At 64.2% G+C, this 22,018-nt stretch overlaps 2 protein-coding genes across 6 annotated transcripts; one reads left to right on the top strand and one right to left on the bottom strand.

Moving 5' to 3' along the window:
- Window positions 1-18: 18 nt before the first annotated feature.
- LOC128826592 (uncharacterized) lies at window positions 19-8,074 on the bottom strand. Its single transcript, XM_054009952.1, has 5 exons — window positions 7,983-8,074; window positions 3,825-3,990; window positions 3,408-3,673; window positions 2,612-3,121; window positions 19-2,188 (listed from the first exon to the last, which is right to left on the bottom strand). The coding sequence occupies exons 1-5, from the start codon at window positions 8,013-8,015 to the stop codon at window positions 1,748-1,750; spliced, it is 1,416 nt and encodes a 471-aa protein (XP_053865927.1). The 5' UTR covers window positions 8,016-8,074; the 3' UTR covers window positions 19-1,747.
- A 519-nt stretch (window positions 8,075-8,593) lies between these two features.
- Window positions 8,594-21,020, top strand: LOC128826524 (sulfotransferase 2B1-like). Of its 5 annotated transcripts, XM_054009840.1 has the most exons (8): window positions 8,646-8,677; window positions 9,548-9,634; window positions 16,672-16,814; window positions 17,128-17,336; window positions 18,489-18,615; window positions 18,698-18,792; window positions 19,978-20,158; window positions 20,409-21,020. In XM_054009840.1, the coding sequence occupies exons 3-8, from the start codon at window positions 16,679-16,681 to the stop codon at window positions 20,579-20,581; spliced, it is 921 nt and encodes a 306-aa protein (XP_053865815.1). In that variant the 5' UTR covers window positions 8,646-8,677; window positions 9,548-9,634; window positions 16,672-16,678; the 3' UTR covers window positions 20,582-21,020. The 5 variants fall into 5 exon arrangements, with proteins under 5 accessions (XP_053865819.1, XP_053865815.1, XP_053865814.1 ...); XM_054009844.1 differs by lacking the exon at window positions 9,548-9,634 and having other exon boundaries at window positions 8,594-8,677; XM_054009839.1 differs by lacking the exons at window positions 8,646-8,677; window positions 9,548-9,634 and adding an exon at window positions 9,224-9,271.
- The last annotated feature ends 998 nt before the right edge of the window (window positions 21,021-22,018 follow it).

Genomic DNA, 22,018 nt, shown 5'->3' on the forward strand with positions numbered 1-22,018 from the left:
CTGCTGTGTTTGCTTGCGGGGCAGTGCCCTTCCCCCCACTAACCCACAGGGGTTACGTCCCAGCGCTGGGCGAGGGGTCCCCGTATACCCAGCCCCCATACCCCATCCCAGAGGGGCCATGTCCCAGTGCAGGGCGAGGGGTCCCCGTTACACCCAGTCCCCACACCCCATTCCAGAGGGGCCATGTCCCGGGGGGACCCCCATATACCCAGCCCCCCCTTGCCCCAGAGGGGCCATGTCTCAGCGCCAGGGGAGGGGTCCCCATATACCCAGCCCCTGCGCCGTGCCCCATCTCGGCAGATGAGGAATCCCTGGATAACCAGCTCCACTGCCGTGGGGCTGTGTCTCAGCACCAGGGGAGGGGTCCCTGGATAAGTAGCCCCTGGGCTGCCCCAGGTTGCAATAGCATCTGTATTTGCCCCTGTCCCTCTCCCACAGACAGCAGCTGTGAGGGGGGCAGGGCTAGGTTTTGGGGGCAGCTGCCCCTTCCAATGGGGCTCAGGCTCCTCCGGGGGGCTGTGGGCTGCTTGGGGCCGGTGAGCTGTGTTGCGCATGCTCGCTCTCTCTCTCTCTCACACACACACACCCCATCTGTTTGGCCCCAGGGCTCTGCTGGAGTCAGTGGGGCAGAGAAGAGCCCAGCAGGTGCCTCACTTATGCTGCAAGTGGCCAGTGCCTTGCCCCTCCAGCCAACTTCCCCCCGGGGAGAGCTGGGGCCAGGCCATGCTCTAACCACTAGACCCCACTCCCCTCCCAGAGCCTGGGAGAGAGAGAACCCACAATCCCACTCTCTCAAGGGAGAGGCCCAGGGCTTTCTCCTGCTCCCCATGGCTGTGGGGCAGGGCTGTGCCCCCAGGGAGGGCATAGGTTGCAATACAGGTGGCTTATTGGAGGGGGGGCCCTGCTCACGGATGTCTCCTCACCGCCGTTCCCAGGAACAAATGGTTTATTTCCAACCAAAAGCAGGGACAGGTTGCAAATAATCCACGAACCCACCCAGACAGAGAGCAGCAGGGTTGGGGCCAGTGGCCCTGCAGCCCCCCCCGTTTGGCAAAGGTGGGGAATTGCCTCCCCTCTCCAGGCACCCCCAAATGGCTTGAGCCCGGGGACAGGACCAGCTGGGCAGGAGGGGGAGAAAAAGTGGGAAACAGAAGCAGCAAAGCTGAGGACAGAACCCAGGAGTCCTGGCTCCCAGCCCCAGTGCGCTCTAACCACTTGACACCATTTCTCTCCCTGACTCTAGGAGGGGAGTCTGGACTAGTGGTTAGAGCAAGGGGGTTGGGGTCCTGGGAGTCAGGACTCCTGGGTTCTATCCCTGCCTCCACCCTGGGCTGAGCATGGTCTTTCTGTACCTCGCTTTACCCGCACCTGTGTGGAAGGGGGAATGAGAGGGATCCAGCTGCCTCCAGCGCCCCGATACCATCCCATCCTCCTGCCTTCGTGGGCTGGAATCAGGGGGAGGGCTCGGCCCCTCCCCCACCCATAGCCCCCTCCCAGTGTGGACCCCCCCAAGAGGGGGCATTGCGGGGCCAAATGCCCTATCCAGGCTGCCACATAGATCAGCTACAGCTGAGAGCAGGACCCCCAGTGAGCCCCCTTGGATGACCCCCCAGATCTCCCTTCCCCCCAGTCACTGGCAGGGGGGAATCCAGGGCCCCTGTACCAGCCCCACACCTGTCAGCTCTGGGGGGAGGCGGGGAATCCCCAAGGCCCACCTCCCCCTGGGGGCAGAGGCAGACCCCCCTGCCTAGGCCAGCCCCATGGGCTCATGCAGCAGGCAGGCCAGGTAGCAGCAGATGGCCCAGGCCCGCCCCACCTGGCCCTCCATGGTGGGGGGCTGGACCCCCCGCAGGAAGCGGAAGCGCAGGGCCTTGTCGGCCAGGCTGGCCAGGCTGAGCACCTGCCGGCTGGCCTCCCCCTGCTGGGCGCTGAGGGCCACGGGCCCATCCCGCAGGAAGGGGGGCAGCCCCGGCCCCCCTTCCCTGCCCCGCAAGGCGGCGCTGCAGCAGAAGGCCAGGAAGCCGCTGGGGGCGGCCAGGGCGCAGCCCTGCAGGGCGTAGAGCTGCCGGCCCCGGCCCTCGAAGCAGAGCTGGGCGCAGTCCAGCACCACCAGCGGGACGCCCCCAACCCGCGCCGCCCGCTGCGGCTCGAACCGCTCCACGTAGCGCGGGCTGCACCGCACCGGCACCTGCGGGAGAGGGGGCGGCAGAGTCAGGCCCTGCTGGGAGGTGGGGGGGCTCCAGGCCACTCCCCCTTCCCAGGTGGGGGACTGTCCCTCCAGGCCACACCCCTTCCCAGGTGGGAGGACCAGCCCCTCCAGGTCACACCCCCTTCCCATGTGAAGATGGGACTATGCTCCCCCCATATGGGGGGGCTGACCAGTCCCTCCAGGCAACCCCTGCCCCGGGGGGGGCACCCGTCCAAGCAATGCCCCCTCCCCATGTGAGGGGTGGACCAGTCCCTCCAATCTGTTCTGCACACAGATTCTCCCCTGCTCCCCTCTAGGGGGCGCCGGCTCCCATCCTGCCCCAGGACAGGGACTGGCTGGCTCAGGGGGTGGGGAATGGGGCCTGTCCCCCTAGGGGGCGCCGGCCCCAGGGTGGGGGCTCACCTGGGCCAGCCGGGTCTCCATGAGCTGGGTCCAGCCGAGCCAGTAGCGGGAGACGGTGGCCTCGGAAAGGTGGAAGCGAAAGGCCAGATCCTGCAGGAGCAGCCCCAGCCGCAGCCGCACCAGCACCAGGAAGAGCTGGTCCTCGGGGCTCAGGGCGCTGGGGGGGCCTGGCTCGGCCCCCCGCTGCGGCTCCCCCTCCGTCAGGAAGGCCAGGAACGCGGCCAGGCGCTGGGCACTGCCGAAGCCGGTGTAGAACCGCAGCCACTTGCCGTCGTCCCGGACGCTGGCCAGGCAGAACCGGCCCGGCCCGGCCCGGCCGCCCTGCTCCTTCAGCTTCTGGCTGATGTGTAGCACCGTGCTGCGGCTCCGCTCCAGCTCCTCCCGCAGCCCCTGCGTCTGGCTCTCCAGCTGGTCCCGCTCGCACCGCAGGTTCCGGTTCTCCGCCTCCAGCGCCGCGATCCGCAGGCCCAGCTCCGACGCCAGCGCCCAGCACTCACTCTCCGACCTCTCCTACGGCACGCAGAGCCAGAGACGCGGCTGGGTATCTGGGGCCCCCTCGCCCAGCCCATCTGGGGTGGGGCGCAGGGGCTGGGTATCCGGGGACCCCTCGCCCAGCCCATCTGGGGTGGGGCGCAGGGGCTGGGGATCCGGGGACCCCTCGCCCAGCCCATCTGGGGTGGTGTGCAGGGGCTGGGGATCCCTCGCCCGGCGCTGGGATGCGGCTGACTCTGGGGTGGGGTATGGGAATGATGCCCTCGCCTTGCAGCACTGCGCCCCCTAGTGCCTCGCCCCTCACCTGCAGCTCCTGGCAGCGCTCCTGGCTGGCGGCCAGGGCCTCCTGCGAGCTCTGCAGCAGCTGGTTCTGCCGATGCACCGTCTCCTGCAGCTCCCGCACCATGCGGCCCAGCGCAGCCGGCTCCTGGGGGACGCCGTAGGCCCCATGGTCGTGCTCCACGGCTGGCTGGGTCCCGCCCCGGTGCTGGGCATAGCAGGGGGACACTCCGGCCATCTCCATCAGTTCAGCTGCCAGAACCAGGTCCCCGATGCCAGACGGGGCTTCCGCTGCAGGGACAGGGCATGGGGTCACTGGGGGAGAGAACCCAGGAGTCCTGGCTCCCAGCCCCTCCTCCCCCCTGCTCTAACCACTAGACCCCACTCCCCTCCCTGAGCCAGGGGGGGAACCCAAAAGTCCTGCCCCTCTGCGGGACGGTACCTTTGTCCTCAGGCGTCTCTCCTGGCAGCCGGCAGCCCGGGCGGATTCTCCTTCTTTGGGGCTCCAGCAGGTTCCTCCGGGCGCCCCTCCGAGCTCTGCCAGGCGCCTCATCCTGCACTTCCTGCTCCGGCCCGTAGTGGGTGCCGGAGACGTCGTTCGGGGAGATCTTGGCAAACCAGTAAAGTGCCCGAATCACTATGGCTTATTGCTAACAGTAGCCAAGTCAGCAGGCTTAGCTTAACCAAGGCAGGAGGAGAGGGGGGTTTGGGTACCATGGAAAGGGCGGCTTCACCCTCCGCCCTTCCTGCTAAGAACGTTGAAATTGCTGAGACTTGTATTTTAGAAAAACAGGAATCTGTCTATCAGGGCATGAAGGCACGTGCACTCTAAAAACCCCCACATCTGGTTAAAATAATGATCAGAAGGAAACCTCTTGATTGACTCTTAAAAATCACTTGCCTAGCAAGTTTTCTTTAAGTGACATGTCATCCTAGTGCTAATGTATAAATAAGGGGAGGAAGTTTGCGTTAGTTGGACTGTTCGGGAGGCTTTCTTCAGGGACGCTCCCTCGGGACGCATCTCGGGGGTCCCCACTGGCAGATGGAAGATTTGGCGGACGGAAGCTGACGCTGTGCCATTCGAGAGCCACACCCAGCTCTGGTAATTATCAAGGGTTGGGGGTGGTTTACTAACCTGTTGCGGACGTGTGTGAGTGCTTGAGATTAAGTAAAGTTTAGCTTTAAGTTTAAGTGTTGTCCTGTGTGTGCCAGCCATCTATCGGTCGGATGGCCGTGTCCCCTGATTTACTTCCTGACACCACCTCGCACTGAGTAAAAATTACCAAGAGCTTTGGGTTGAAAGAACCCCGGGGAACAACGTGGCTGGGTTCATGATACTCCTTGGGCGGGGATGGATAAATTGGGGGCGGTGGGGGATAGATTCACTAAGGGCAAGTCATGTCCTGATTGCCTTCTATGACGAGATAACTGGCTCTGTGGATATGGGGAAAGCAGTGGACGTGATATATCTTGACTTTAACAAAGCTTTTGATACGGTCTCCCACAGTATTCTTGCCAGCAAGTTAAAGAAGTATGGGCTGGATGAATGGACTATAAGGTGGATAGAAAGCTGGCTAGATCGTCGGGCTCAACGGGTAGTGATCAACGGCTCCATGTCTAGTTGGCAGCCGGTATCAAGCGGAGTGCCCAAAGGGTCGGTCCTGGTTTTGTTCACATCTTTATTAATGATCTGGAGGATGGGATGAATTGCACCATCAGCAAGTTCGCAGATGACACTAAGTTGGGAGGAGTGGTAGATACGCAGGAGGGTAGGGATCGGATACAGAGGGACCTAGACAAATTGGAGGATTGGGCCAAAAGAAACCTGATGAGGTTCAACAAGGACAAGTGCAGAGTCCTGCACTTAGGAAGGAAGAATCCCATGCCCTGCTACAGGCTGGGGACTGACTGGCTAAGCAGCAGTTCTGCAGAAAAGGACCTGGGGATTACAGTGGAGGAGAAGCTGGATATGAGTCAACAGCGTGTCCTTGTTGTGAAGAAGGCCAATGGCATATTGGGCTGTATAAGTAGGGGCATTACCAGCAGATCGAGGGAAGTGATTATTCCCCTCTATTTGTCACTAGTGAGGCCGCATCTGGAGTATTGCGTCCAGTTTTGGGCCCCCCACTACTGAAAGGATGTGGACAAATTGGAGAGAGTCCGGAAGAGGGCAATGAAAATGATTAGGGGGCTGGAGCACATTACTTACGAGGAGAGCCTGAGGGAACTGGGATTGTTTAGTCTGCAGAAGAGAGGAGTGAGGGGGGATTTGATAGCTGCTTTCAACTATCTGAAGGGGGGTTCCAAAGAGGATGGAGCTCGGCTGTTCTCAGTGGTGGCAGATGACAGAACAAGGAGCAATGGTCTCAAGTTGCAGTGGGGGAGGTCCAGGTTGGATATTAGGAATAACTATGTCACTAGGAGGGCGGTGAAGCACTGGAATGTGTTACCTAGGGAGGTGGTGGAATCTCCATCCTTAGAGGTTTTTAAGGCCCAGCTTGACAAAGCCCTGGCTGGGATGATTTAGTTGGGAATTGGTCCTGCTTTGAGCAGGGGGTTGGACTAGAACCTCCTGAGGTCTCTTCCAACCCTGATATTCGAGGGAGCTGCACTTCCCCATTCCTCCAGCCCTGAATTTACCCACAATCCCACATTTCCTCCTACCTCCCCCCACCCTTCCCTTCACAGCCATCCCAGCTGGAACAGGGATAACAACCTACTACTGCTGCCAGCTCATGGAGCCAATTCTTCAGGCTATCTGGGTGGGCATTAGTGGGTGCTGGTCCAGGGCCTGAGGAACCCAACTTCTATTGCAGGCCCTGGCACAGGCCCTGGGAAAGGAGCGTTCTCTGGGTCTCCGTCCCTCGGTTTCCCTCTCTATAGGAGGGGATAACGAGCCCCGACCTCTCACACAGGGGGTGTCGGGAGGGTACAAACACTGTGAGATGCTCAGGGGGCGGGACAGTCAGGTAATAGGCCAGTCCTACCCGACCCCTTGTACCCAGGACTCCTGGGTTCCGCTACCAGGTCCGTTTTCTTGCCCAGCGCGGAGAGGCGACTGCAGGTCGGGAGTGAGGGGCAGCAGTCGGGCTGGGTGGGGGCTGCGGGTCGGAAGTAAGGGGCACCGAGGGGCGACTGGCCGGGCCGAGGAGGCTGTGGGTCAGGAGTAAAGGGCACCGGGGAGCGACTGGCCGGGCCGGGGGAGGCTGCGGGTCGGGGGGGGGGATCAGCCGGGCGGGGGGGGGGCTGCAGGTTGGGAGTGCGGAGCACGGGGGGGGCTGGTCGGGCCGGGGGGGCTGCGGTTCGGGAGTGGGGGGCTGCGGGTCCCGGGGGTGGGGACCGGTCGGGCTGGGGGGGGCTGCAGGTCGGGAGTGAGGGGCACCGGAGGGGGGGGCTGTGGGTCCCGGGGGGTGGGGACCGGCCGGGCTGGGGGGGGGGGCTGCAGGTCGGGAGTGAGGGGCACCGGGGGGGGGGACCGGCCGGGGGGGGCTGCAGGTCGGGAGTGGGGGGCACCGGGGGGGGGACCGGCCGGGCTGGGGGGGGCTGCAGGTCGGGAGTGAGGGGCACCGGGGGGGGGGACCGGCCAGGCGGGGGGGGCTGCAGGTCGGGAGTGAGGGGCACCGGGGGGGGGACCGGCCGGGGGGGGGCTGCAGGTCGGGAGTGAGGGGCACCGGGGGGGGGGACCGGCCGGGGGGGGGGCTGCAGGTCGGGAGTGGGGGGCACCGGGGGGGGGGACCGGCCGGGCTGGGGGGGGCTGCAGGTCGGGAGTGAGGGGCACCGGCCAGGCGGGGGGGGGGCTGCAGGTCGGGAGTGAGGGGCACCGGGGGGGGGACCGGCCGGGGGGGGGCTGCAGGTCGGGAGTGGGGGGCACCGGGGGGGGGACCGGCCGGGCTGGGGGGGGCTGCAGGTCGGGAGTGAGGGGCACCGGAGGGGGGGGCTGTGGGTCCCGGGGGGTGGGGACCGGCCGGGCTGGGGGGGGGGGGGCTGCAGGTCGGGAGTGAGGGGCACCGGGGGGGGGGACCGGCCGGGGGGGGGCTGCAGGTCGGGAGTGGGGGGCACCGGGGGGGGGGGACCGGCCGGGCTGGGGGGGGCTGCAGGTCGGGAGTGAGGGGCACCGGGGGGGGGACCGGCCAGGCGGGGGGGGCTGCAGGTCGGGAGTGAGGGGCACCGGGGGGGGGACCGGCCGGGGGGGGGCTGCAGGTCGGGAGTGGGGGGCACCGGGGGGGGGACCGGCCGGGCTGGGGGGGGCTGCAGGTCGGGAGTGAGGGGCACCGGGGGGGGGACCGGCCGGGGGGGGGCTGCAGGTCGGGAGTGGGGGGCACCGGGGGGGGGACCGGCCGGGCTGGGGGGGGCTGCAGGTCGGGAGTGAGGGGCACCGGGGGGGGGACCGGCCGGGGGGGGGCTGCAGGTCGGGAGTGGGGGGCACCGGGGGGGGGACCGGCCGGGCTGGGGGGGGCTGCAGGTCGGGAGTGAGGGGCACCGGGGGGGGGGGACCGGCCGGGGGGGGCTGCAGGTCGGGAGTGGGGGGCACCGGGGGGGGGACCGGCTGGGCTGGGGGGGGCTGCAGGTCGGGAGTGAGGGGCACCGCCAGGGCTGGTACCTGCAGCGCCGGATGGGGGCTGGGCTGCAACATTCTGGCCCCTCAGCCTCGCTCTGGATCGAAGATGGCGGCTGATCTGAGCCTGCCCTATTCGGGCCCAGCCGGGGGCGGGGGATGTGCCAGGGACAAAGATGGCGGCGGTCACGTGTGAAGCACGGAGTGGAGCCAAGCTTCCGCCAGAAGCTGGATCTTGGGGCAGGGCTCATGGCTTTTTCCCTGCCAGAGTTGGGGAGAGAACCCAGAAGTCCCGGCTCCCATTCCCCCTGCTCTAACCACTAGACCCCCTCCCCTCCCAGAGCTGGGGAGAGAACCCAGGAGTCCTGGCTCCCAGCCCCCCTGCTCTAACCACTAGACCCCCCCTCCCCTCCCCTCCCAGAGCCAGGAGAGAACCCAGGGGTCCTGGCTCCTAGCCCCCTATCCAACCACTCGGGGATAAAACCCAGGCGTCCTGGCTCCCAGCTCCTGCTCGCCTGCTCTAACCACTAGATCCCCCTCCCCTTTGAGACACAGGGATGGAACCCAGGAGTCCTGGCTCCCAGCCCCTCCCCAGTTCTGCCCCTGCAGCTGTCAGGAACGCTGCCCTGGGTGATTCACGCCCTGGCGAGCTCAGGCCCCTGTGGGGCAGAGGCCAGGCATCTGCCAGGGAAGCAGGAGCTGCTCACAGTGTCTGGGGCTTTGTCATTAGCATCTGTGCAGTGAGTATCCTGTCATTACCTGGAGGGGGGGCTGGGAGCCAGGACTCCTGGGTTCTCTCCCTGGCTCTGGGAGGGGTGTGGGGGTGAGTGGTTAGAGCAGGGGGCTGGGAGTTATCCAAACAGCTGTGTCAGTGACTCTCTCTGACCCATCCATGCCATTTTCATGACCTTTAGCTTTTTGTGTCTTTGTGGCCAGAATTTGGCCCCGGAACCCCACAAAAGGCCCGGCGGGTTCAACGGGAACCGACTTTCTCCTGTGTTTTCCCATTAACTCCAGCTGCTCGGGGCTCTATGCAAAACACCCCAAACCCTGCCAATTGGCAGCGCCGCGGATTTCTCTCTAACAGGTGCGCTGGTGGAACCCAGGCATCCAGGTGGGAGATGCCGCTCACCCACTTATTAGTCTAATCACAGGGCTGCTGGCAGCTGAGCAAGCTCCTTAAGGAGGCTTGTTTTCCTCCCACCGTCCCTGGCTCTGGGCCAGGCCTGGCAGCAGGTGACGGGTGCGGGAGGGCAGGAATTGTTAGCAAAACCAGCAATCGGGAGACGGGCTCGGAGATCCGCAGCATCACTCGTTTTGATCTTTATGTGGGGGTGAGATTGACCCTAGGGAGCTGAGATCAGAACCCGGCCCTGCCCCCAATGCCGTCAGCGGTGACTCCGGATTGACCCTGCGGGAGCTGAGATCAGGGTGACTCCGGATTGATCCCGGGGAGCTGAGATCAGAACCCAGCCTTCCCTGCCCCCAGTGCAATCAGGAGTGACTCCAGATCCAGCCCAGGGGTGGGTGGCTCTGTCCCATGGCGGGGGGTGTTTCTCGTTCCCCTGCCATGGGCTGCTCTGAGCCAGCCTCTCACACTCACTGTGTAGGCGGTTCCCAGCCCTGGACCCAGGGGATCCCTGCATTGCTCCCACAGCCGCTGAGCCAGCCAGGCACTGCCTCCCGCCCTAGGGCAGGTAAGAGAGTGGGTGGGGGCTCCCCCTATGTGCACAGTCCGGCTGGGAAGTCTGGCCCGAGGGGCCCCCAACGGCTCTGGGCTGGCTCCGTCCTTCGCTCCGAGCAGCTCCAGGGTCAGGTTCTTCCCTTGCCTGGAGCAGCCCCGGTGCCAGCCAATGGGTGTGGAGCAGAGCCAGCCAGGGGAGTGCGGCGGGGGTACGAAATGCACATTGGGGGCGGGATGGAGAGAAGGGGTGTGGGAGGGTAGAGGAGTGTGGGGGTGGAGGGGTTCCCGTGGGGCTGGGTAGAGGAGGGGGGATGGAGGGGGTGTGAAGGAGGAGGGGTTCCCGTGGGGCTGGGTAGAGGAGTTGGGGGGGTGGAGGGCTTCCGTGGGGCTGGGTAAAGGAGTTGGGGAGATGGAGGGGCTGTGGAGGTGAAGAGGTTCCCATGGGACTAGGTAGAGCATGGAGGATGGAGTGGGTGTGGGGGTGGAGGGGTTCCCGTGGGGCTGGGTATAGGAGCGGGGATGGAGGGAGTGTAAGGGAGGAGGGGTTCCTGTGGGGCTGGCTACAGGAGGGGGGATGGAGGGGGTGTGAGGGAGGAGTGGTTCCCGTGGGGCTGGCTACAGGAGGGGGGATGGAGAGGGTGTGAGGGAGGAGGGGTTCCCATGGGGCTGGCTACAGGAGGGGGGATGGAGGGGGTGTGAGGGAGGAGGGGTTCCCGTGGGGCTGGCTACAGGAGGGGGGATGGAGGGGGTGTGAGGGAGGAGGGGTTCCCGTGAGGCGGGATGGCGGGGGTGTGAGGGAGGAGGGGTTCCCGTGAGGCGGGATGGAGGGGGTGTGAGGGAGGAGGGGTTCCCGTGGGGCTGGCTACAGGAGGGGGGATGGAGGGGGTGTGAGGGAGGAGGGGTTCCCGTGGGGCGGGATGGAGGGGATGTGAGGGAGGAGGGGTTCCCGTGGGGCGGGATGGAGGGGGTGTGAGGGAGGAGGGGTTCCCGTGGGGCGGGATGGAGGGGGTGTGAGGGAGGAGGGGTTCCCGTGGGGCGGGATGGAGGGGGTGTGAGGGAGGAGGGGTTCCCGTGGGGCGGGATGGAGGGGGTGTGAGGGAGGAGGGGTTCCCGTGGGGCGGGATGGAGGGGGTGTGAGGGAGGAGGGGTTCCCGTGGGGCGGGATGGAGGGGGTGTGAGGGAGGAGGGGTTCCCGTGGGGCGGGATGGAGGGGGTGTGAGGGAGGAGGGGTTCCCGTGAGGCGGGATGGAGGGGGTGTGAGGGAGGAGGGGTTCCCGTGGGGCGGGATGGAGGGGGTGTGAGGGAGGAGGGGTTCCCGTGAGGCGGGATGGAGGGGCTGTGAGGGAGGAGGGGTTCCCGTGGGGCGGGATGGAGGGGCTGTGAGGGAGGAGGGGTTCCCGTGGGGCGGGATGGAGGGGGTGTGAGGGAGGAGGGGTTCCCGTGGGGCGGGATGGAGGGGGTGTGAGGGAGGAGGGGTTCCCGTGGGGCGGGATGGAGGGGGTGTGAGGGAGGAGGGGTTCCCGTGGGGCGGGATGGAGGGGGTGTGAGGGAGGAGTGGTTCCCGTGGGGCGGGATGGAGGGGGTGTGAGGGAGGAGGGGTTCCCGTGGGGCTGGCTACAGGAGGGGGGATGGAGGAGGTGTGAGGGAGGAGGGGTTCCCGTGAGGCTGGCTACAGGAGGGGGGATGGAGGAGGTGTGAGGGAGGAGTGGTTCCCGTGAGGCGGGATGGAGGGGGTGTGAGGGAGGAGGGGTTCCCGTGAGGCTGGCTACAGGAGGGGGGATGGAGGGGTGTGAGGGAGGAGGGGTTCCCGTGGGGCGGGATGGAGGGGTGTGAGGGAGGAGGGGTTCCCGTGGGGCGGGATGGAGGGGTGTGAGGGAGGAGGGGTTCCCGTGGGGCGGGATGGAGGGGGTGTGAGGGAGGAGGGGTTCCCGTGGGGCGGGATGGAGGGGGTGTGAGGGAGGAGGGGTTCCCGTGGGGCGGGATGGAGAGGGTGTGAGGGAGGAGGGGTTCCCGTGAGGCTGGCTACAGGAGGGGGGATGGAGGGGCTGTGAGGGAGGAGGGGTTCCCGTGGGGCTGCGTAGAGGAGTCGAGGCTGGGTGGATGGCAGCACTGACACATGGCAGGCGATGGGCACGGCCGCCCCACACATCAGGTTTGGGTGCAGCTGTGGAAACTTGGCTCCTGGCTCTGCGTGTGGCCAGCTGGGTGACTCGTCTTGCGGGACCTCAGTTTCCCCATCTTTACAATCTTTCAGCCTGCGAGCTGCACAGGGCAGGACAGTCTCCCTGCATGGGGGCAGCGCCCAGCCCGACGGGGTCCCGCTCTCTGCCGCTGGGCAGCAGTGGGGTCCCACTCTCCATTAGGGTAGCAACAAGAGCATCTAAGACACATAATAATAATGTGAACAATCGGAGGAGAAGAAACGAACCCAGGTGCTGTGATTTCCCCTGGCGACACAGGTCACTGGGGACGCCACGTTTTCAACTCTTCCCCCCTGCCCCGCCCCAGGGCTAGAGCAGCAGTAACTAGAGTCAAGCTTGTTTACTCTGATAGCTGCAGTTGCGTTCGAATTGCGTAAGCCAGCTTTTCACAAGTTGGGAGCAGGGAGCTCTGCCCGGCCTCTCCAACGTTACAATAACACCGATAATCATTCAGAACATCTCTCGGTTTATAATGCAACATTAAAATACATGCACTTGTGCACACGTGATGTTATGAGGGAGGGCCTTAATGGTTACCATGAATCACTTTAAAGTGATGGGTGTAATCTGTTGGATTAGCTAGAAGGATCAATTAAGGTGCTGGTATGTAATGAGAGTGGGAAACGACAGAAGCCACCACCCAAGGCATGGAGCCAAAAGGCAAGGCCTGAGCAAAAACAACAAAAAGCTAACCCAGGGAGGTGAAGGGGGGTTTCCCCAGGAGGCTGGAACTAGGATAGAGGACATTTGGTTTCTACTCCTGCCTCTGCATCTAGGCAGCTCCAAGTCATGTTGATTGCTCTAGGCCTCACCTTCATCATGAGGATAACATTCCTGACCCCATCTCTTTACACATATCATGGGGGTGGCTTAGCCAGAGATGCAGCGGCCCTGGAAGAAAGCAGTGAGACAAAGCTGTTTGGGGCACAGGACTGTCTGAACGCAGGCCTGGATTTCTGAACAAGAAACCTGCCTGCTGCTGCTTGATTCTAGTGCATTCAGGGAACTAGGCCTTTGTATCCATTCTTGGTCACCCCAGATCACACAGGACTCCTACCAGCCGTTTCTCCTCCAAGCAGTCGGACATCGATGGACCACACCAGCCGAATCGGGCAGCAACATTATGCATCAGTCAGTAGCTTTGGGTGCCAGCAGAGGATGAGCCATCGTCAGTTATTCATCCCACTGTCCCTCATTGGCTGGATTCCAGCCTTGCCACGGACCTGGGCATGGAACAGCAGCTGGGCAAAACTTTCCAGATGAAATCGTTTGCTGGGGGTGGCTCCAGATGTGGGGTGACTGAGAACTTGCACCAACTTGCAGCGATTTTGACACAGTTTTTTCGGTCAGGGGAAAAACGATTTGGGAAAAGTCAAACGGTTTGATTTTTAGGGGCAGGGGATTCATGCTGCTTTGCTGCGAGGAACTTCCACCCATTTTATATGATCTTTTTAAAGGCAAAAGTGTATTTGAAATCCCGCTTGCCACTGGCCCGAAACGAAAATGCCCCCAGACGTCTGATTTGCTGAAAACTCTAAAACAGAACCAAAAAAATCCAGGTTTTGCCCCATGTGTAAGTTCATCAATTCTAAAGCCAGACCCTAGTCTGCCCTCCTGTCTAGCACCGGCCAGAGAATGGCCCTGCAATAACAGAGCAGATCTGTTCGAAAACCAGCCAATATTGATTTTAAAATGGGCAGTGACGCCCGTGGTGAATTGTCCCCCGGTTTGTTACTCTGACCGTTCCAAACATAGGCCTCATTTCCAGGCTGAATGTGTCTCGCTTCAACTTCCCGCCGTTGGATGGTGTTTGACCTTCTTTTGTTAGACTGAAGAGCCCGTTATGAAATAGCTGTTCCCCACGGATAGACTGGGATCAAGTCAGCCCTGAACCTCTTCATCAAGCTAAATAGACTGAGTCCCGGAGTCTCTCCCTCTCAGGTGGGTTTTCTCACCCTTGAACTGATCTCCTGGCACTTCTCTGGCCCCTCTCCAATTGATCACTGTCCTTCCTGAATGGCATGCACCAGAGCTAGACATAGGCTCCCAGCAGCGGTCGCACCAAATCCAGAGGTCAAACAGCCTCTGCTCCATCTTAAGATTCCCCTGTTGATGTGCCCCAGCCTCGCACAGGGAGCGCATGGCGAATACCCGCCATGCCCTCCCAGGTTTCTGCAGAGTCCCGGCTTCCCACGAGATATTCCCCCACCCTGGCAGTACGGCCAGTGTCCTTTATTCCCAGGTGGCTACGGTGACGTTTAGCCCTGGATTAGTGACCTTTCTCTACAGGAAACCTCCTGAGCATCTGATCTTCATATGTCTCCCCCACAAGCAACTAAGGCCGTCGTCTGCCCCTTGACTTCCCACAGAACCGTGGATCAAGTTCGGGCGTTTTGCCCTTGTCTCCCTGGCCTGGTCGCAGCGTCTCTAAAAGAACCTGTAGCTGCAGGCCAGGCCTAGGTGGGATGCTCTATACTAAAGACACCACTTGGATTGGCAGGACAGGACTTCATTTGAGGCTGGTTCCCCCGACCTTCCAGCCTCCCTGCCTCCGGCTCCAGGAGCCAGGCGAGTTTCACCATCGACACAGAGCAACCTGCATGTTCCACACCTGTCCTACCAGAACAAGCCACTCCACCCCCAGGTGAGGCAGAGGGAACAGGCAGTTTTTGACAGATGTGTCTTCACATTGCGGACAGCAGGAGAGGAAGGCACCACAGTGAGAGGCGTGGGAATGGCCTAGATTCTGGTTGCTGTAAATTGAAAAGCCTCGACACCCGGCCACGTGAGGCTGGAAGGGGCCTCGAGGGGGCGTTTGGCCCAGTCCCCTGCGCCGAGGCAGGACCAAATCCACCTAGATCATCCCTGGCAAGGTTTGTGCAATGTGGTCTTGCAAACGCCCGTGGATGGGGAGCCCGCAGCTGTCCCAGGGAGCCGGGTCCATAGCTGAATCCCCTGATCACTCACCGGGATCTCCGTTGCCGGAAACTCAGCGACTGATCCCCAGCCTCCTTAGACCAGCCTGGTACGCCTCCGTGGGCCGCTATTGGCCCCCCTCAGCCAGCTCGTCTCTGGATGGACCAGGCCCAGTTCTTTCACCTTTTCCCCATTGTCTGGGTTTTCTAATCCTCCCACCCACCCATTCAGCTCCACTCCTGCGGGCTCTCTCCAAATGTGGCCGCATCTCTCTGAAAGCGCGGTGCCCGAAATGGAGCTTCCCCCGTACCCGGGCAAACAAGCCCCCCCCATGGCTCACCCCCGACCCTCCCGTTCACAAGGCTCAAGTGATCCGGTTTGTGATCCACTAGACCCCCCCACCCCCGTGTGCTGTTTTGCAGCACCCCTGCCTAGCCAGCTGTTCCCCCGGGCAACTGATTTTTCCTTCTCACGCGCCGTTCTCTGTGCTGGTCCATCTCACTGATTTCAGCCCCGTTCGCCAGTTTCTCAGACCCCTCCCAGCGTGGGCCTGTCCGCAGGTATCCCAGGCAGGGCGGGAAGGAGTCGGGTTTGAAGCGTCAATTTCGCACACGATGGCCACTACCCTGGAAATTCACCGAGAGGCCAAGTCAGGAAAACGCTGCTCGTGCGTGATCGGACTTTCGCTGGGTCTCTTCCTGCGGGCGTTCGGGTTGTAAGCGGGAGCGAGTGTTAACGCTCGGGCTCCCGGTGTCTGCCCTCATTGGATAATCAGTGACTCATTGACCGATTTCCCCCTCCCATCCTCCGCCACCCTAGGGCTGCGCCGCTGTGAACGTGGAAATCGGAGTAAATCTCAAGAAAGGCATTAAAGTGAAGGCCGGGGTTGTGATCCGAATCCACTGGCACGGGGCCTGGCGCTGAGCGTTGGCTCCGCTCCAGGAGCCAGCGCAGGCGCCCCCGGGGGGGCAGGCAGCCGTGGGGGACGGAGCTGGGATCCCAACGCGGAGATTCAACCCGGCTCGTGGGCTGAGGCTGGAGCAGCCTCATGAATCACTGGGCGGCCTGGCCAATACTGTGGGGGCGGGGTGTGTGTCATGGGACGCATGCCAGGGGCATGGCTCACACACATGCAGACACACACACAGTGCAGGGTCCTGCTTCTCCAGCAGGGGGCAGCAGGGACATACACATACAGAGCAGGGCACATCTCCTCCAGCAGGGACACACACACACACACACACAGTGCAGGGCCCATCTCCAGCAGGGGACAGCAGGGACACACACACACACAGAGGAGGGCCCAGTCACTCCAGCAGGGGGCGACAGGGACACACACACACACACACACAGTGCAGGGCCCATTTCCAGCAGGGGGCGACGCACACACACACACACACGGCAGGGCTGGATGGACACACACACACACAGTGCAGGGCCCATTTCCAGCAGGGAGCGACACACACACACACACACACACTGCAGAGCTCAGCCTCTCCAGCAAGGGGCAGCAGGGACACACACACACACACACACACACACAGAGCAGGGCCCATCTTCTCCAGCAGGGGATGACACACACACACACACACACACACACAGCAGGGGGCGACACACACACACACACAGTGCAGGGCCCAGCCCCTCCAGCAGGGGGCGACACACACACACACAGTGCAGGGCCCAGCCCCTCCAGCAGGGGGCGACACACACACACACAGTGTAGGGCCCATCTCCTCCAGCAGGGGGCAACACACACACACACACAGAGCAGGGCCCAGCCCCTCCAGCAGGGGGCGACACACACACACACACACACACTCTGCAGGGCCCGGCTCCTCCAGCAGGGGGCAACCCCCCCCCCCAGGGGCTGAGGGGTAACTCCGAGGGCTCCCGCTGTGTCTAATGACCCTCGTGTCTCCCCTATTCCCAGCCCCAGGATGTTCAAGGAATATTTCCAGTACAAGGGGATTAGCTTCCCCAGGCTGATCTACTCGGAGCGGGGGCTGCGGGAGGTGGAGAACGAATTCCAAGTCCGGGATGACGACGTCTTTAACGTCACCTACCAGAAATCAGGTACCGTGGGACCCCGGAGCCAGGGCTAGAGCTCTGGGAGTGGGGGCTAGTGGTTAGAGCAGGGGGGGCTGGGAGCCAGGACTCCTGGGTTCTCTCCCTGGCTCTGGGAGGGGAGTGGGGGCTAGTGGTTAGAGCAGGGGGGGCTGGGAGCCAGGACTCCTGGGTTCTATTTAGTTACCTCCTCTGCTCCCCAGAGGCCTTTGCAGCCTGAGGGATGGGGGCTGGCGATTCTAAGGACCACACAGCACTGGGCGGGGGGGCTGGTTCCCCGTTGTCCGTAGCAACGCTCACCACGGGGAGGCTGTCACCATAGGGACCGTCTGGATGCTGGAGATCCTGAGCCTCATCCACAGCAACGGGGACCCCAGCCAGTGCCGCACGGTCCCTAACTGGAACCGCGGGCCCTGGTACGAGACCGTCATGGGCCTCCAGACCGCGCGGAGCAAGCGGCCGCCCCGGCTCATCAGCTCCCACCTGCCCATCCAGCTCTTCGCCAAGTCCTTCTTCCGGTCCAAGGCCAAGGTGCGGCTCTGGGGCCGGGGCGGGGTGGAGCCTCGGCTCTCGGGTCAAATCAAATTCGGTTTCTAGCCCCTGTGGGTGGGGAGAAAAGCCCCAAAATGCGACTCTGCCAGAGTTTGCTGAGAGCCTGAGCCCATTGCTCTCCCGCAGCCCCTCCCCCGGCACGTACCCCCGGGGCCCAGCCCCCCCCTCCAGCCCCTCCTCCAGCACGTACCCCCGGGGCCCACCCCCCCTCCAGCCCCTCCCCCGGCATGTACCCCTGGGGCCCAGCCCCCCCCAGCCCCTCCCCGGCACGTACCCCTGGGGCCCACCCCCCCCTCCAGCCCTTCCCCCAGCACGTACCCCTGGGGCCCAGCTCCCCTCTCCAGCCCTTCCCCCAGCATGTACCCCTGGGGCCCAGCCCCCCCCTCCAGCCCCTCCCCCGGCACGTACCCCTGGGCCCCCCCCCAGCCCCTCCCCCAGCACGTACCCCTGGGGCCCACCCCCCCCTCCAGCCCCTCCCTCAGTATGTACCCCTGGGCCCAGTCCCCCACTCCAGCCCCTCCCCCAGCATGTACCCCTGGGGCTAGCCCCTCCTCCAGCCCTTCCCCCAGCACGTACCCCTGGGGCCCAGCTCCCCTCTCCAGCCCTTCTCCCAGCATGTACCCCCGGGGCTCACCCCCCCTCCAGCCCCTCCCCCAGCATGTACCCCTGGGGCCCACCCCCTCCCTCAGCATGTACCCCTGGGGCCCAGTCCCCCCCTCCAGCTCCTCCCCCAGCATGTACCCCTGGGGCCCACCCCCCTCCAGCCCTTCCCCCAGCATGTACCCCTGGGCCCCCCTCCAGCCCCTCCCCCAGCATGTACCCCTGGGGCTAGCCCCTCCTCCAGCCCTTCCCCCAGCACGTACCCCTGGGGCCCAGCTCCCCTCTCCAGCCCTTCTCCCAGCATGTACCCCTGGGGCTCACCCCCCCTCCAGCCCCTCCCCCAGCATGTACCCCTGGGGCCCACCCCCTCCCTCAGCATGTACCCCCGGGGCCCAGTCCCCCCCTCCAGCCCCTCCCCCAGCATGTACCCCTGGGGCCCAGGCCCCTCCCCCAGCATGTACCCCTGGGGCCCACCCCCCTCCATCCCCTCCCCCAGCATCCACGCCCCCGCTCACCCCGCATCCCCCCTAGGTACTGTACACGGTGCGGAACCCCAAGGACGTCTTCGTCTCCCTTTACCACTTCTCCCAGATCTTCCGCCCCTACAAGGAGCCGGGACAGCTGGACCAGTTCCTGGAGCAGTTCCTGGAGGGGGACGGTGAGTGCCATGCGGTGGGGGGGTGGAGGGGAGGCTGCCCCCCCGAGACACCCCGCCTAACCCCGCCCATTTGCACTTGCAGTGCCCTTCGGCTCCTGGTTCGACCACGTCAAGGGCTGGATGGGCCTGCGGGGCCACGAGAACTTCTTCTGGATCACCTATGAGGAGCTGCAGCAGGTGGGGGAGCCCAGCAACGGGGGGGCCCAGGATGGAGCAGGGAGTCCTGTGGGGGCCTGGGTTGGGGGGGAGGCGCGGATCTCAGCGGAGGGGAGATGGGAGAGGAAGAGGGGAGGGGCTGGAGTAGCCCTAGGCGGAGAGGATCTGAGGGGGGATGACTGAGGGGCAGAGGGTTGGGGGCTGGGCTCGCCCAGGCTGGGGTAGATGGAGCTCAGTTACCTCCCCTGCAGTTACCCCACCCCACCAGCTGGGGGTGCTGCCATCCCCCTCCCCCGCCACCCTGTGGTTCAGCTCCCCCTGGAGCAGAAATCAGGGGCTCTGAGTCCGGCCTTAGCTCAGCCACGGTGCCCCCAGCCCCAGCCGTGAGGTGCCCACCCAGACACCTCCTCAGCCAGGCAGCGGGATAAGCCACACCCCCAGACTGAGCCTGGAGGGGCTGGGACCTGGGAGCTGGTGCCAGGAGGGGGATCACAAAACACAGCAGCGACGCAGGACCCCGCACCCCGCGAGAGTGCGAGGGACCAAACCCCAGGCGCTGCCCCATGTGGGGCCCTGCTTCATTGTGCTGCCCAGACACAGAGTTGCCAAGATCAGGGCCTGGTCCGGCTGGGCGCTGCCCAGACCCAGAGTCGCCGAGATCGGGGCCCCGTCGGGCCGGGCGCTGCCCAGACTCAGAGTCGCCGAGATCAGGGCCTGGTCCGGCTGGGCGCTGCCCAGACTCAGAGTCGCCGAGATCAGGGCTTGGTCCGGCTGGGCACTGCCAGAACATACAATAAGAGACAGTCCCTGTCTCGGAGAGCTCCAAGTGTAAATAGACAGAGGGTGAGAGGGTAAACTGAGGCACAGCAGAAGGCCCATGACTTGTCCAGGGTTACCCAGCAGTTCAGTGGCGGAGCCGAGGCCCCAGGAGTCCCCCAGTCCATCTCCGGCCTCCTCCATCCAAGCCAGGACTCCAGGTGCCATCTCCAAGCCATGCCAGGGGCCCCCATCCCCGCTTCTGTCTCCCACGGGGCCAGCCCGAGGCAGGGTGGGGAGGTCTCCTCGGCCAGGGAGTCACCATGAGTTAGATCCGCCCCGTTTTGATGTTCTCCAGCATGGCCCAAGGCCTCCCTGCCTCAGTTTCCCCAAACCCGGCGTGCCCCCGGGGGAGGCCTTGCCGCTGATCCCCTCCCCTCCTCCCGCCAGGACCTGCGGGGCAGCGTGGAGCGGATCTGCCAGTTCCTGGGCAAGTCGCTGGACGCGCGGGCGCTGGACGGGGTGGTGGAGAACGCCTCCTTCCAGGCCATGAAGCAGAACAAGATGTGCAACTTCAGCCTGGCCCCCAGGTTCCTGCTGGACCAGACCCAGAGCTCATTCCTGCGGAAAGGTGAGGCTGGGCTGGGGGGGGCTACGGGAGAAGATGGGGCCCCATAAGCTGAGTCCTGGATGAGAAGAGACATAGACCCTGGCAGGGGCTGCGGGTCGGGAGTGAGGGGCACCGGCAGGACTGGGGTGGGGAGCCCAGGGCCGGGCTAGCAGGGGCTGCGGGTCGGGAGTGAGGAGCATCAGCAGGGCTGGGATGGGGGGGTGATGGGGAGGCCGCTCCCATAATGCTCTCTGCTCTGTCTCTGTCGCAGGGATTACCGGGGACTGGAAGAACCAGCTCACCACGGCCCAGAGCGAGAATTTCGACCGGATTTACCGGGAGCAGATGCAGGGGCTGGATCTGAGCTTCCCCTGGGACCAGCCGAGCCCCCAGCCCTCTCCACCCCCCACCGAGTGCTCGGACTCCCCGCCGGGCGGCAGCTGAGACAGAAGGGAGCACGGTGCACTGGTTAGAGCAGGGGGGCTGGGAGCCAGGACTCCTGGGTTCTCTCCCCGGCTCTGGGAGGGGGGGGGTCTAGTGGTTAGAGCAGGGGAGCTGGGAGCCAGGACTCCTGAGTTCTCTCCCTGGCTCTGGGAGGGGAGGGGGATCTAGTGGTTAGAGCTGGGAGCCAGGACTCCTGGGTTCCAGGTTTGACAATTGAAGACAGGATTCCTCAGGGAGGTCTCGGGTGAGGATGGAGGCACCCCACCACCGCCAGGATCCCTGCCCCATTCAGCCCCTACAGGGTGCAGAGGGAGCGGGGGTGGAGGGCTAGCTCAGTGCGAGGGGGGGTGTCAAGGGTCCCCCACGATCTGGCCTCCTCTGAACCTGAGAGCTGTAGTAAACAAGGAACAATAAAACTAATTTATGGCTGGGCTCCTAACGTAGCCCTTCTGTGTGTGGGGGCTGGGTGTACGGGGACATCTCGCCTGGTGCTGGGACGCGGCCCCTCGGGGGTGGGGTGTGGGGGCTGGGTATACAGGGACCCCCTTGCCCAGCGCTGGGATGCGGCCCCTCTGGGGTGGGTTATCTGAGGACCCCTCGGTTGGTCACACTCAGGACAGCTCCCCCCCTCTCTCAGCGACGGGCTCAGGCTCTCAGCACATCCAGGAAGGGTCCGTCTCCCTCCAGTCACGTTGCCAGACTTTTCTTCGCGGTGTGAGGCCTGGAAACTCCCTGTTTCTTCTGTCTGGCAGCTGGCACCGTGCCCAGGCTGCCCCCGCCCCCCACAGGCTTCGGGCTGGGTTCCACTCCCCCCGCACCAGCAGCCGAAAGCAACCGAGGCACAGCCCAAGTCGTGGCCCCATCACTTTTATTGGCACAGGTCGCTGGACAGAACTGTCAACAGCAAGTCCTAGCACGTCTCCATCCATGCACGGGGGAGCGCGACTGTATCCCCCCCCCAGCAACCCCCCGTCAGGGCCATACGGTGCCCCTGTCTGACCCCCCCCAACTGCGCCACCCTGACGCTGAGGCCCCCGATGGCAGAACCCCAGCAGATCTGCATCCAGTGTGAACCCCCCAGCGTCGCTGCAGGAAGCCAGCTGCATGCTGGGGGTCCCAGCACCCCAATACCCCTGGGGGCTGAGATGCAGAGCACCCCTCCCCCCATCTCAATGGGAACCAATTTCCCATCCCTCCCCTCATCCCGTGACTGCCCCCCCCCCCAGTGAGATGCTAAACAGTCTGGGGGGAGAGCAGGACTTGGGGCAGGGCCCTGTGTCAGTGGGTCAGGGAACCACAGGGGGCTAGGCCCTTCGCTGCCCTCAGGGATCACAGCGGGACAGGGATGGGTGGGGCTCCAGGACCCACAGTTCTACATCCTGACACTCCCTCCCCCCCCCCAAAAAATGGCATGATCCATCTAGGGGCACCCCCTCC

The sequence above is a fragment of the Malaclemys terrapin genome, chromosome 20, assembly GCF_027887155.1.
Source record: "Malaclemys terrapin pileata isolate rMalTer1 chromosome 20, rMalTer1.hap1, whole genome shotgun sequence".
Classification (NCBI taxonomy): domain Eukaryota; kingdom Metazoa; phylum Chordata; order Testudines; family Emydidae; genus Malaclemys; species Malaclemys terrapin.